Source organism: Amphiura filiformis, chromosome 6, assembly GCF_039555335.1.
Source record: "Amphiura filiformis chromosome 6, Afil_fr2py, whole genome shotgun sequence".
Classification (NCBI taxonomy): domain Eukaryota; kingdom Metazoa; phylum Echinodermata; class Ophiuroidea; order Amphilepidida; family Amphiuridae; genus Amphiura; species Amphiura filiformis.
This window is the reverse complement of record NC_092633.1, coordinates 60,504,459-60,519,177: the sequence shown is the minus strand read 5'-3', so window position 1 is coordinate 60,519,177 and position 14,719 is coordinate 60,504,459. Positions and strand designations below refer to the sequence as shown.

Sequence of the window (14,719 nt, the reverse complement as noted above, 5' to 3'; positions counted from 1 at the left end):
GCTGGTTGGATCTGGAATTATAATTATTCACACTGTTGAATTTGGTTGAAATTTCACACTCTTCATCAGTGGGGGTGTGGATTCCAAATGTAAAAGCCCATTTGCAGACATGAAATAAATTGCCCCATTACCATTTAGGTTTAATACTAGTGTATATGTCGATGCGCCAATTTGAAATCAAGCTCAGAAACAAAACCAGTTAAATGCTATCACAGATTAAGTGAATAATCTTCCCTCCGATGACTTGTGATGATGACACTTGGTATTCACAATACTTAACATAGGGGTGTATCTATTAGTGTAGCCTATACCTTATCTTCTGGTTCTGACAAAAGCGATAATTATTAGAACAATAATTCCTGTTAAAATCATTAGGTAAGCTTAAAACTCACGCTGAAAAGACGAATTATGAACTTATTTACTATTGACATTCGGTTCACTTCCGGGTTTAAGACCAGATTTTTGCCAATTACTGACGCCAATAACAACCATGTGTGCACTTTGGTAAGCTTACTATACAAGATACACGTGGCATGGAAATATCAGCATTTTTGAAACATCTTGGTTGAAAAAAAGTGGTTTAATTGCAAGGGGGTGTATATTCTAGGAAATATGGTATGTAATATTACAATCGCAATACATGTAGGTGCACAGGAAAGCTGAACCCATTGTGACTTTGCGAAAAACATGATTATGAGCTTTACATGCAAAGCTATTAGCGCTATTATGAAATCAACAACTTCATGTGTCATGTGATTTGCGCTATTATTATTCCAACTTATGAAATGGTCTTTCTACGTACATGTGTGCTTTTCACACTAATACAAAAAATGATATCAGAGACTTCATGCAGTCATTTTTGTTTTTAAACCAAAACTTACCGATTTATTTATTTAGTGATTCATTTAGTGACTTCATGCACATGTCATGCGATTCACACCATTATACATTATTGTTATATGACATTATTTTTAATATTATTAATACATTTCATTATTATTATGTGCTTACAACCAGCATGCTGACTGAGTAGGCTGCATAGCTCACCACACACTTCAGATTCAACAATCAGATATCTAGGCTATTTCAGTTGAAATCCATACACCCCCTGCAAGACATGACCTATAAATCTTCAAATGGAGTTGGGCAACTCCATTTTGAAATATACATCCCCTGTGTGGAAAATTAAGGTAATGTCTTCCATAGGGGGGTATTTGGGTTTCAACTGCAATAGCCCAATAGAAGTTCCAAAAGTCCGGTACAAAACTCCTGTTATGCAATGCAATACAAAAGACTTGAAATGGGTCACTTTGTGTTCCATTCTACTTTAATACCATTCATAATGAACATCAAAAACAATGAATATCAAAAACTTCAATTATTGCGCTGCATTCCAGATAAGAATCAAATCAAAATGAGTCAATATTCTCGGACACTAAAATAAACTTCCTAATTCTTTAGAGTTCCGAGTACATGATGATGATCGAGAGTGTATAGAAGAGGCCAAGTCTGTGCCAATTCTACGTGCTTGATAACCAATCCTTCAACCGGCTAGTTAACATTGTGGATTAGCCAATCAGCGCAAGTGTTTATGAATTCTGCGTTCACGCTCATACGCTCTACACTCCGCTCTACACTCCCGCATGGCTCATAACTCGGTGCAATTTGGAAATTTAGTTTAGTAAAACAATTGAATGTAAACAGGCCAATATCATTCAAACTCTGCAAAACCCAGGATCTGTAGCAAAACAAACAAAACTATCTACTTGATGTTAATTAGTGATGTACAAATCATGCTTGATTAGGATAACTGTAATTCCACTGAAAAGCAATGACAATGTTATTGACTGGTTGGTCACATGATATATCCCCATCCCTGCAAGCAAGCAATCAGTTAATAAGTCAAAGAAACTTCTCAAGTTCACACTTCATTTATCAACACAACTTTTTGGTCTGCTTTATCATGGCTGAGTATAAAAGCTCCCATCCCCTACCCCACCCGGGCCCAACCCACCCACACAGGCAACATCCCACCACCCCTTTGAAAGCAAGTACCAAGTATCTCAGTGTCTTTGCTAGTATCTCTAAAGATAACTGATAAGTTAGTTTTGTGAGCATCATTCCTGCTATTGAGTGCTAACATTTTAAACCTTGTTTTAGTGTTTTGAATGGTTAACTTGTCCCAGGTCTGTCCACACAGATCCAAGTGCATCATGTTTGAGGGGACCTTTATTGCACATACATCATACATGTACATAAGTATATGCACCCCTCTCCAAATCTAATTTCACCCTCTTAACTACATACTACATGTATGTACAATGTGTAACGTGCCACTACGCATTTATTTTTTGGATACAAGCCATCCAAAGTCATGGATCTGGGTCAAAAGGATACTTCAAATGCACCGTTTAGTAAGTAGTTCTTTACTTCAATGAACCTAATCTACGAGCAACAATTTTGTACGGTGCAATTATTTTGACAATTATTTTTGGGGGGCTTGGCTTTACATAAAAAGGTTCAAACAATGTTTCAAAACCCAACCTTATTATAGCACATATTGTACTAACAGCAAACTTACAATAATGCTATCTTATAAGAGAAACAAATGCAATTTCAAATTATCAAATGTGTAAAACAAAATTGCCCATGCCAGAATAGTAGTAGTTCTCTATGCAGGTCATGTTCTGTGTCAACACTGAGTTTAAACTTGAGAAGTTCTTTAAGGTGAATAAATTAAGGGTTTTAGAAAGGTTTTTTTTTTTTTGCAAGCATGTGCAATGCCAATGGATTTGGAGTATTTACAAGCATAGTGTCTGTGGTTTTTGGAAGAAAAACAACTAGCTACAACTGGGACAAATTTTCACAACTTTGCATTATGATTTGAGTTTCAAGGCATCTCTAGACCCTCTGGTTAAGTATTTATTCAACACACTTTAGCAATGTACTTTTCTACTTCAACATCCCTCGCTTCCTTCTGCTGGCATCTTCACCTGCACAATTCAGTATTCAAACCACATCTAGGCAAAGAAAGAGTACTGTGGCCTAAAAGCTTAAAATCCCTCTGGTTGGGTATTGCTCAGAATTGTTGGTATGAATAACTAGGGTTCACAGTCCCAACTGCGTCGAGTGTGTCAATTGAACTGAAGCCCCTGACGACTAGATACATATAGGCCTAAATATTTCTGAAACAATTTAACAGGATATTGTTAATAGAAATACAAAGAAATTATTCTTTTTTTTTTAAATGTATATCAGAATTCAGCGAAACATTGCATTTCTAATTAAAATTTAACTTTTAACTCTTTAACTTTAAAATAAATATTAAGTTTTAAGTATTAAATTAGATATCTCAAGACAGAATTCATACATGCAATATTAGTACTGATTCAAAAAGGGCAAAATTTAGAGGTAATTATTTAAAATCAAAATTAAATAACACAATGTTAGAAGGAAATGCAATTTTAAGTAACCTCTATTTCATAAACTGGGTTTAATGAAAATTTTTGGATAGCAAGCCGTAGTAGCATTCATTCTCATTCCAAAAACCACAGAACATGAAGGCTCACAAATCCACTTACCGCCGGCTCCGGGACCGGGGTTGCAAGGTCAGCGACGACGCTCCTCTGAGCGGCGGCTGATCAGTGTCACCTTGTCCTAGCCTGAAACAAAATGAATAATGGTGTATAGATGAAGAAAGATTGATTAGGTCATGTTGATGTACTTATGAGAAGGACAACTGAAGAAATGTTGTTTAAAATGAGTTACACCTAATGAGAAGGACAAAATGCTGTAAATAAAAAATACAGGATGAAACATCAGGCCTTGCCATCTAGATTTTAAAGGCGAGTGGTCAATCACTCGCTAGCATGATGCTAGGCGAGAGGTTGAATCACTCTCTACATTTTAATCGAATCACTCGCTAGGTCTGAAAAATTATTCATATACTAATATGAAACAATATTACACACTGAACTCACAAAGCTTCACAACCTTTCTTTCGTATCCAGGGTTTAAGGCTAACTTATTATGGTAGATCGGATACAGGATACACTGAAGTGCTGAAACCTGCATGTAAATTGATATTGGATTCAATTTTGGGCGATTCGCAGCGAGCGATATTTAGTGTCTTTGGCGAGTTTAAAATCGCTCGCTAGAAATTGAGTTTGAGCGAGCGAGAGCGATCGCTCGCCTCAAACGGCATGGCCTGAACATTGTACTTTTCTGCAGGAACATGCATCTATATACACCTGTTACTGTCAATTTTCCCCCAGACACCTACTTTTTTCATAGTATTCATTAACAAAGCAATTTTAATCTTCGTTAAACGAAGACCACTGGATATATGTATACATTTATAGTGAATTTGAAACATAATTTTTAATCTTCGTTCAATATTCGTGTATAGGATTATACATACATGTACTGCATAATACTCTAACCAGGTGTGCTCTCTATCAAATATTTATGCTACTATATTAACCAATAATTAAACTGTAGATATTAATTATCGCAGGTGATTGAACATCTCAATTTGTTTTTTAAGTAACTATTTATTCAGAATGCACAAGTCAATAACAGTGCATATCAACTCAGTCTGTCTCAGTCAGCCATGTTCGTCATAGGTAATGATTTTGTACAAAAGCCAAAAACAGTGGAATTTTATTTTTTAAATAGATTTTTTTTATTGAAGAAAACCTTCCTACCTCAGTAGCATAGGCAATTGTTGAGAGTGATCAATCATTAGTCTTCAAAGGTCAGCAATAAAGGAAAATACTACTCCATCAGCCCAATGGGATGCACAACACAAATATCCCACCAGTTAAACCTAGCAATAGCATACTGCAAAAGCAGACATTTTCATGCTACATTTATTTGTAGCTCAAACCAGCTATTGTGAAAATAAAAATGCACAAATATTCCTTTTTTGTATAGGTTAAGGGGTACTACACCCCTGACCAATTTTGTGCATATTTTTGCATTTTTCTCAAAAATTATAGCGCATTGGTGACAAGTAAGATATGTATATTATAGGGGCAAGGACTATACAACTACTGTACTGAAAATTCAGCAACTCAAAGCAAGTAGTTATTGATTTCATGGATTTATTGATCAAATATTGGTTTTCCCTCATTTTTGACTGTAACTCCACAACTGTTGTCTGTGTTGAAACAAAATTTCCAGTGAAGTAGTTGTAGTCCTTGCCCCTATAATAAACATATCTTACTTGTCACCAATGCGCTATAATTTTTCAGAAAAATGCAAAAATAGGCACAAAATTGGGCAGGGTGTAGTACCCCCTTAAATGTAAGGAAACTCAGAATCGTGAATTTAAAATCAAGTAAAAAAGTTGGCAAAGTGCGAAAAATTAATCACACAAAAACTTTAAAAGTGTTACAAAACAAGACTACATTTGTACAAAGTCCACCAAAATATAGCAAGTCACTGATCAGGAGTGCAAAGTGGTAGGGTGGAGGGAACTAAAAAGTGAACCTTTGGGATTTTTCCCTTCAAAAAGAAGGATAATTTTAACATTTTTTTTTCAAAAAAGGATTGATTTATATCATTTTTTACAGGAAAAATGTTTTTTTGTAACATTGACATGCTTTTTGGGGGGTAGGGGTGCACCACAGTAAGAGGAATTGTGTACACATGTATCCAAGTTAATAGAGCAAGTGTTAAATTTCCATTCATTCACACCTAACAGTAACATCTCTTAGAAATGAATAGGCCAAACTTTAATGAAATATTCAAAATTTCGCACTCCACTTTGACTTGATCGCTGGTGATACTTGTACCCCAGATACCCGCCCATAAACTACATAGGGAATCCAGGCACAAAATTAACAGAAAATCCCAGCCTAAACTTGAAATTGATACACACACATCACTACTTCAGCAAAATAATGCACATGAATATTGAAGATGATCTATGCAACATACATAAAATACCAGCATTCCTCCATGTTGTTCAAGTCTACATATTTTTAGAAGCATCACTGCGTCTAAAATAACGAAATTGCTATAATTATGTAGACCCTGAGTGAACGTATTGACCTGTCACACACACTCCCTGTGAAACCTAGTAACATAGTTTACTCATGTTGTAATTCCCTGTGTGTGACTCATACTACTACATACATGATTCATGTTAGAATATCATTGACCTAGCCAATTAAGTTTGTCTGTCTGTCTGTGGGCTATCTGACCAAGCTGCACTGCACAAGTATAATATAGGGGGCATATGTAGGGTCACCTAGTTATAAAATACAAACTATTTGCAATTATTCTAAAATGCAACATCTCTGAATATATGCTGTGAAAACTGGTTATCAGATATTTTATTTCTTCCTTCACAATCAGACGATGTTGGCCGACATTATTCAATGTGGCAACAGCCAATAGCGTAAACAAAACAGACAATATAACGGCAACACTGCCTGGATGTTGGACGCAATTATTTTTCCCCGAGCCAGGGTGCATTTTTAGCTCTATTGGCCCCGTTGTAGAAAAAAAGAGCGGTTACCGCACCATAGCTGAACCATGGGGCTTCGGCAGTATATTGTGGTACATGTATAGGCCTATATCAACTTGACCTTTGACCCCTTAATGACCTTAAATGAATATTACATTATTTTAAACATATTTAGAATGTCATAAGGATCATTGCATTTAAATTTCAGCTCAATTGGAGCATTTTGAAAACTTGACCTTTGACCCCTTTATCACCCCTTAAGGTAGTATGAACGGCTACAGTGTCATGCTCAGATTTGCTTGAAAATGATACAGAATGTGTAGATGGGTGAGAAAAACTCACCTGCCAATTTGTAATTTTTTCCAAAAGAGCGTTTTTGACTTATGTAATTTTTTGTGATTGGAAAACCCCATAGACTTTACACATGGCATGTTTTTGGCATGTTGCCAAGTTCTTCAAATCGGCTTAATTATTGAAAACAAGTAATTTGTTTAAATGTGATTTTCTCTTCTTTATACCCACTGTATAAATCTGGTTTTTAATTTATTTTATTGCAAAAATGCTACTTAATAAATGACAGCAATTTTTTCCAAGATATTGACCTTAACAAAGGAGATATGAAATGGTAATGTTAGTACTTTTTTCAATTTTCTTGACTTTTTCTAGAAACACTAATTTATGTAAATTCTAGAATTTTTTTTGAGCTAACTATAGGTCCAATTTCTACAAACAAGGTGTCATATGAAAGGTAATCAAATTTAGAAAATTCTCTCGCCAGCTTTTTTTTTAATAAAGTGTTTCTATTTTAAGTTATAGGTGTTTCTAAATTTCCTAAAATCAAAAATTTAAAAATTAATTTTCTAAAAATTAAACACTTTATCCAAAAAAAGCTGGCGAGAGAATTTAGATATTAAGCTTATACACCATCCCTGAAAGTTTGGAAACCATAGCACACTCCATGTTGGCAAAAAAAATTATAATGTGGTAAAATTTAGGTAATTTTCAAAAAATAAAAAAATACATAAGAAATGGTAAAATTTTTATGAAACTCTAAAAATAGGGGAGTGAAGACTTATCTTTAGTTTGTTCTAAGTTTTAAATTAATACACAATTCCAATTTGCTATTGTGGCTATTTTGCTGCAAGCTTGATTAGCCGTTCATACTACCTTAATGACCTTAATGAATTAAAAAATATTTTAAACATGTTTAGAATGTCATAAAGATCATTGCATTTAAATATCAGCTCAATTGGAGCAGTTTTGAAAACTTGACCTTTTACCCCATTATGACCCCTGAATGACCTTAAATGAATATTAAAATATTTTAAACATGTTTAGAATGTCATAAGGATCATTGCATTTATTCAGCTCAATTGGAGCATTTTCGGTTAAAATGACCTTTTTTGACCCCTTGGATGACCTTTGATGTTAGGAAATATTTGTATTATATTCTTAGCTCCTTCCTCTTTCACTTGACATCACTCGGGGGCTCATACCTTTGTGGCATTTAAAGATATGTCCATTTCAGACCAAAAGGTTAAAGTTAGTATAGCCGATACCATTTCATGGTTCAGCAAAAATGCACAAAATATATTTCCCAGTGCAATGTATACATTTTCACATGAAAATAAATAATTATGGATTCAAAATGAATGTGAAGAAAAAAATTATTATTGCCGGGAGTGGGAATCAATCTCTGGACCCTTTGCGTGGCAGGCGAAGGTGTTAACCGTTACACCACGCATTCGTTGCTACACACGGGGGGAAATTTTAGTATATATAAATAACATATCGTGCGTTATTCAAACAAAAAATTTAAAAAACAGTACTTACAATGAGGTTCACTGTCGAACCTCAACATATTTAGACTGATAAAATAGTGCTTGATAACATGCATACATGTACACTTTTGGAATTATTTGAGACATTTTCAAGTTTACGTGTAAAACCAATGACGACGTCAAAATTCAGTCAATCTTGGCCGCCCCCCCCCCTTGAAATCAACTTTTGTTTCAGCTCATCCCTAATGTACTTGTTATTGTAGGCCTGCACTGTACACAATCCAATATCTGTGATCCCTACTACTATTTGAAGAGCAATCCATATTTCTGAACATATACTCCAAACTTTCTTGGCCTCTAGCCAAGAATTATATCCTATCTCCCCTTGACCTATTTTCCATGCTTTGAAGGGCAAGGACTAATAGCACATCCTAATAGGCTTAGTTCACTGACCTTTTCTCCTCCATCTTGTGCATAATACTAATAGCAAGGCATCTTTCAAAATCATGCTGGATATTGAGTGATTCAGAGCTTAGGTCCAAATGTAATCAAAGGTACAGGGTGTCCTAAAAGACCATTTTAAAATGATATGTACATCTCTTCTGCAAAATATCTTATGAACAATATAAATATAATTTTGCAGAGAGAGAACTTGTACAATTATTTTGATACCTGAACCAGTTTTCTTGTCAATGTCAGATATGCAAAATGTAAAGAATAACTTGACTTCACCAATGTTCACTGTTCAAAGATGACTTTTCCTTGGGCTCAAATGAATTTCTTTTAAAATGCTGAATGCATTACAAAGTATACAGGATGAGGGTTTAATGTGAAAGCCTACAGAGAGGCTTTGCCATTGAAGCAATTGTTGATAACATCAAATCTAGGGCAGTGTTGTCACTACACTGGTCGGTGCCGGTAGCAACCAGCACTCCGGCTGACCAACCGGCACTCAAGGGAATATGAGGGTTTGCCAACCAGTACTAAAATAGAGAAATTGTGCTTTTTCCCTTCAAAATAAGCTTGACAATGATCCATGAAGAGTATTTTGGACAAAAATCATGGAAATTTAGCCGGCACTAAATTCAGTCTAGTGACAACCCTGATCTAGGGTCTATGATAGAGTCCGAAGTTTTCCGTTTTCAGAGGTACAACACGGAAAATGACATTTTTGTATGACGTGACAAAAATTGTTAAAAGATAAGAGAACTAAATGTTAAAAACAATCTGAGTTGTGTGTGTCAATTTTTATGATAAAAATACTGTTTAATAACCGAAATAAAGGTATATTACCAAGGCATGAACCCTCTATCCATCCAAACATCGTAAGATTCGTAACAGTCGGCCTACTATCCTAAGAATATATTCCAATCAGAGCATATTGATCGTGATATTGAACAATTTATTGCGACATTAATATCATTCATAATCATTGTTTATACATTTGAAGCTTTATTCATAAAACACGGATTTACTTTAAAACTTTTTACAACACAGATTACAACACGGATAATGGATTTTAGATATCATGGTCATATTTTAGCAATTAGAACATGTAGTTAGTTGCCTTTGGTATCACTATCAGCCTTTTTGGATAATCAAGGTATGCTGTGATTTTTAACATTTCTACTTAAAGTTTACATCATGTTGGAAGAAGTCAACAGAACAGGATCCTTTAGTACTGTATTTCTCTGCCATTTTTAGTGACAATGGTGAATGGTGTGACGTGGGTTGCCGACTCATGAACCAAACCCAACACCGTTTCGCCTTTTATTTTTACACCATGAAGGCATGGACTTGAACAATAATATAATCTAAACACACATTTACTCCGGGCATTTACTCCAACACATTTACTAATTAGTACATCTTTTCATCAGATACAAACCTGCTAAATTTTAATAAATCGCTGAACTTTTGAACTCTTGAACAGCTCATTGTAACAGTGGAGGTATCAGAGGAATAAAAGTAACTTCTCAGAAATAAATTTGGACCTCTTGAAGAAAGAAATGACAGTTGACACCCTTGTCAATGTACATTTACTGAAATTAACATCTTGAAAATGTGGAATCCATGGATATTTTGGCATTCGGAGGGAAATTTTGGCATTCGGAAAATTTTTTGTTACTTTGAGGTAAATTTTCCATTTGGAAGGACATTTGGAACTGGAAATGTTGGCATTTGGAAGGAAAGTGTGGCATTTGGAGGTAAATTTTAGCATTTGGGGGGAGATTTTGGCAGGAATACAGACTTATCTTCGATCCCAGGACATTTTTTCTAGGCCTGGACATCATATTCCATGGAACAGAAAGTTACGGATGCAAAACCAGAAGCTTAATTCTGTCAACTGAACATCCCATCGGTGGGACTGATACCTGGATTATGATGATGAGGCCTTTATCTGACATGACATCTACAAGGCGGGGTCATTTATTTGATTACATTAATCTCATTATTCACTTCAGATGTAATGAAAGTGCAGGCAACATATTCTTTTCACTTTTGAAGAGAAAAGCTTACCATTTTCAACACATCAATAACCTGCACTCTCCCCTTCTCTATCTCAAACTTTAATATACCATACTTAAAATCCTGTGTAGACATTTTTTTATATATTCAAGATGTTCAATCGCTTATTTTTGCAATGTTTTCATGTAAGATTAAGATACAGCATCTAGGAGCATATAAATGCTTGAATACTCTTTTCTTTGAAAGTCAATGCCATGGAGTGCTAGGCTGCCTACATTTTAACACACCCTGTTGAATTATAATACTAAAAGCTTCCACCTCCTTAGAAACTGACGAGCAGTTCTAAATTTGCCCTCTTCAGGCAACATCTCACTTCACTGTTTGCCCTACACATCCAAAATCAATTGGGTTGCACTAACTTGCAGTGCCAAAATTTGCATTTTCAAATCTAAAACCGATTCCATTCCTTTTTTTTTTCCGTATATCCACTTGTCGTGATACGTAATGCCAGCATTTACTGCAATCGCTGCAAAAACCTGCTTTGTAAGTGCTCACAAACTTATAACAGGTCATTTATATACATGTGCAATTATTACAGTTCCTAAATACAGGTCTTTTGGTGAAAATTTACTGATTTCCAAAAAGTGTCACAAAGAAATAACCCATTTTGACATCAAAGTTCACTTTTACCAAAATCAACCCACAAAAAAAAAAATCAATCTTGGCTAGGCTCTTGCCACTATAGCATCATTGAATTACAGCAATGATGTAACATTTGCTGACACCTAGAAATATATTTCAGAATTCTCAGGTTTACACGATTGTAATGTGTAAACCAACATACATGTACCCTGCAAAAATCAAGACTTTAAGTTTATGCTGTATATAGTTGTTACACAACAGAGCAGGGGTAGCACTAGGTTTTAAAACTAGGGGTTCTCAGAACCCCTGAACCCCCTGAAAGTGTTAAAAATATGCGCTCAAATCCTAAAATGAGGGGTTCTCTAGTCAAGTATTGAATGCCCGTTTCAACTGAGACGAATAGGTATATTCGTCTCAGCGTTTCAATATATCAGTATCAGATTTTGTGATTTTGGTTATGATGTGTAAATAGTTAAGGCCTGGCAAAAACGCGATCTCCCTTTCACGCCGTGATTCTCGCTATTACCAACTATCTGGCTTTGAAAGAAAGTTCCCACGCAGTGTACTTGCTATAAACATGTTGCTTTATGCCATAAAAGTTCGCCGAATTCTAGCTCGAGATACTCTAGCTAAAATACAGGTTTACATTTACTATCTTACATTATCTTGCCGTATTTCAGCTAGAGCTCCAAACGACAAGCTTCCGGGTTTTTTTGGAGAACAATACTGTTACGTAAGATGAAGAAGAAACCCGCCTCGGAGCCCGCCCTACTCATTATTTCAATTTGCCTCCACACATTACGTAATCAACACAAAGTTTTTGTGAGGATTAGTGAGTGGATAAGAAATTGACAGTGGAGGATACGAAGGACACGCCGATTGTTAGTTGTCAATCATGAATTGCCGCAACGTAATAATATTTTACTGCATGGCATTCCGCAAACACCAAGACAAATTATGCCGCATTTTTCCCAAGATCATCTCATATGAAGTAAGCTGAATGCGATCTGTACTTTTGTAACATTCCGATCGCTTTTGATCACCTATTATCGGCGAATTTGCTTGAAAACATGTGAGTTCATGTTGTGTAAACATAATTAGCATAGACACAAATGAAATTACGATGCAATACAATGCAATTTGAATGCGCAGCAGATCTATAGAAATAACGTTGCCCGGTTTTATGCAGAATTAGACCCTGTCTGCCGCATTCCATAAAATGCAGTTCAACTTCGGCAAAGTGCAGAATTCAACAGCATTGCAAGTCACATGTCACGAGTGAAAAAGCCATGATTTACTCAATAAAAATGACATTTCATTGCAAATGAGTTCAAGTTTAGGCCAAATATCATGATATTTATTGAATTACTGGAGTATTTTGACTATAAAACATAATTCAAGGGCAAATTTTTGTCACTTTTTTCTTCTACGGCCTCGTATTTCACCGCTGGCATATCTCTACACACCACCCTTGAAGCATTTCTTACAGATCCCTAGAATTAGAAATTACCAACTCACGTACGTCATTCAGTACTGCAATAAAACTCATCAGTGATTCTAGACAATATCACAATCTGTGTTAAATTACGCTGGCGGTGTGTATTTTATTTTTATTTTTAAATTATGTTACAATGCTACGGCGACTTCACTTCAACATTAATGTTATTGCATTTTATGTTACATAATTTCTGGACAGGTCGCAAATATTGGAGATCGAAGCTTTTATTTTTCTTTCACATGTTTTCATTTTTCTGCGCGCATGAAAACCCCTGAACTGGTAAGCAAAAATGAATAGATGCGCTCAAACTTAAAAATATGCGCTGTACGCGCAGAAACGCAGGTTAGCGCGACCCCTGCAACAGAGTACAATGTATGTTGTTTTAAATTAAAATTATTACGATCAAAATATTAGTCGTACACGATGTTCAGTTCATAACACTGTATGTACATGGCATGCGGAAAGGTCATAACACATCAGAAGGACTGCGATTGACAGAGTGACACACATTATTATCCTCATTATTATCATTATACATTAGGTGCCGGAATTGAATAGCGATTTTCTTTATTTTGCCTGATCTGTTTGAACAGGTCAAAATTAAAAGGGGAAAACTGATATTTTGTGGAAAATAAATAAAATTATTTCTTTTAAAAAATAGAAATTTGATAATATTGCATTTTAAGCAAGTCCTCTTTAGAATAACCCCCTGTATTGAAGGACTCCTCTGTTTGTCACAGGTACAGTTGATGAATAGAATGAGCCAGAATAAGCCATCAATGCTACAGGTCAGTGTCAACTAATCAATTGAGCCTATGACTACACAGATTTACAATTACCATGAACTATGTTGGCCTTTAATGCTGCACTTAAGTACAATTAATATTTCTTTTTAAAATATTGCATGTCCTTTCCTGGAAAAATTGCTTACCGTACCGTATTGTTCCTAATAAACGCCTGCTCTAAATAAGTGGCCCATAATGTTTTCAATGAAAAAGTGATGAAATCTGAAATTCTCATGCCATATCATGCGAGTAAGCATAAACTGGCATTTGCTGCATTGATCCAGTTCATTCCAAAATTGCTGTAGAATTTAAATTTAAGGAGTACAACACCCCTTGATAAATTTGTGACTATTTTTGCATTTTTCTCAAAAACTAATAAAACACTGGTAACAAAAGTTATGTATATATATTATAGGGGCAAGGAGTCCAGTTACTACACTGGAATTTCAGTGTAGTTATTGATTTATTGATCAAATAATCCCTCATTTTTGACTGTAACTCCACAACTGTTGTCTGTGCTGAAATAAAATTTTCAGTGCAGTAGTTGTAGTCCTTGCCCCTATAATAAACATAATCTTACTTTAAGTCAAGAATGCGCTATAATTTTTGAGAAATATGCAAAAATAGGCACAAAATTGGCCAGGGGTGTAGAACCACCTTAAAGAACTATTTTTGAAAATGTACTTTTAACAAATGCAATTTCAGAGTGATAACATTCCATATTTTGTTTATTTTATTGTCACCTTATCACAATTTCTTTAAATAATTTAATGAATCAACAATTTGGCTCTAATAAATCCCCCACACCTCTTTTGAAAAATGTCACATGTCACACCTTGGGGCTTTAGTTTTATAAGGAACTCTTCGGTATCCACAAATAAACAACAAAGAAAATACAGTGTTTTACCTTGGTAGGAAAGGAGAGCAGATTTCTGTAGGAGACAAGGCCATGCAGTCATGTGACAATTGGATGCATGATTTTAGGAATGTGCATTTGTCTATTTTTAGGCCTAACACCTCTTCAAGAAACTTTCATTTGACTGTCTTTCATGGAATTAAATTTACGGGA

The 14,719-nt window shown here is 35.2% G+C and overlaps 1 protein-coding gene across 3 annotated transcripts in view; it reads right to left on the bottom strand.

The window, feature by feature from the left end:
• LOC140155750 (uncharacterized) overlaps positions 1-14,719 on the bottom strand; it is a 111,669-nt gene that overhangs the window by 82,669 nt on the left and 14,281 nt on the right. Inside the window, exon 2 of one of the 3 annotated variants that reach the window (XM_072178701.1) lies at positions 3,582-3,662. The exons of the other annotated variants lie outside the window; for them this stretch is intronic. Coding sequence (XP_072034802.1) covers positions 3,582-3,662 — 81 coding nt within the window. The remainder of the gene's footprint in view (positions 1-3,581; positions 3,663-14,719) is intronic. 3 annotated transcript variants of the gene reach the window in all.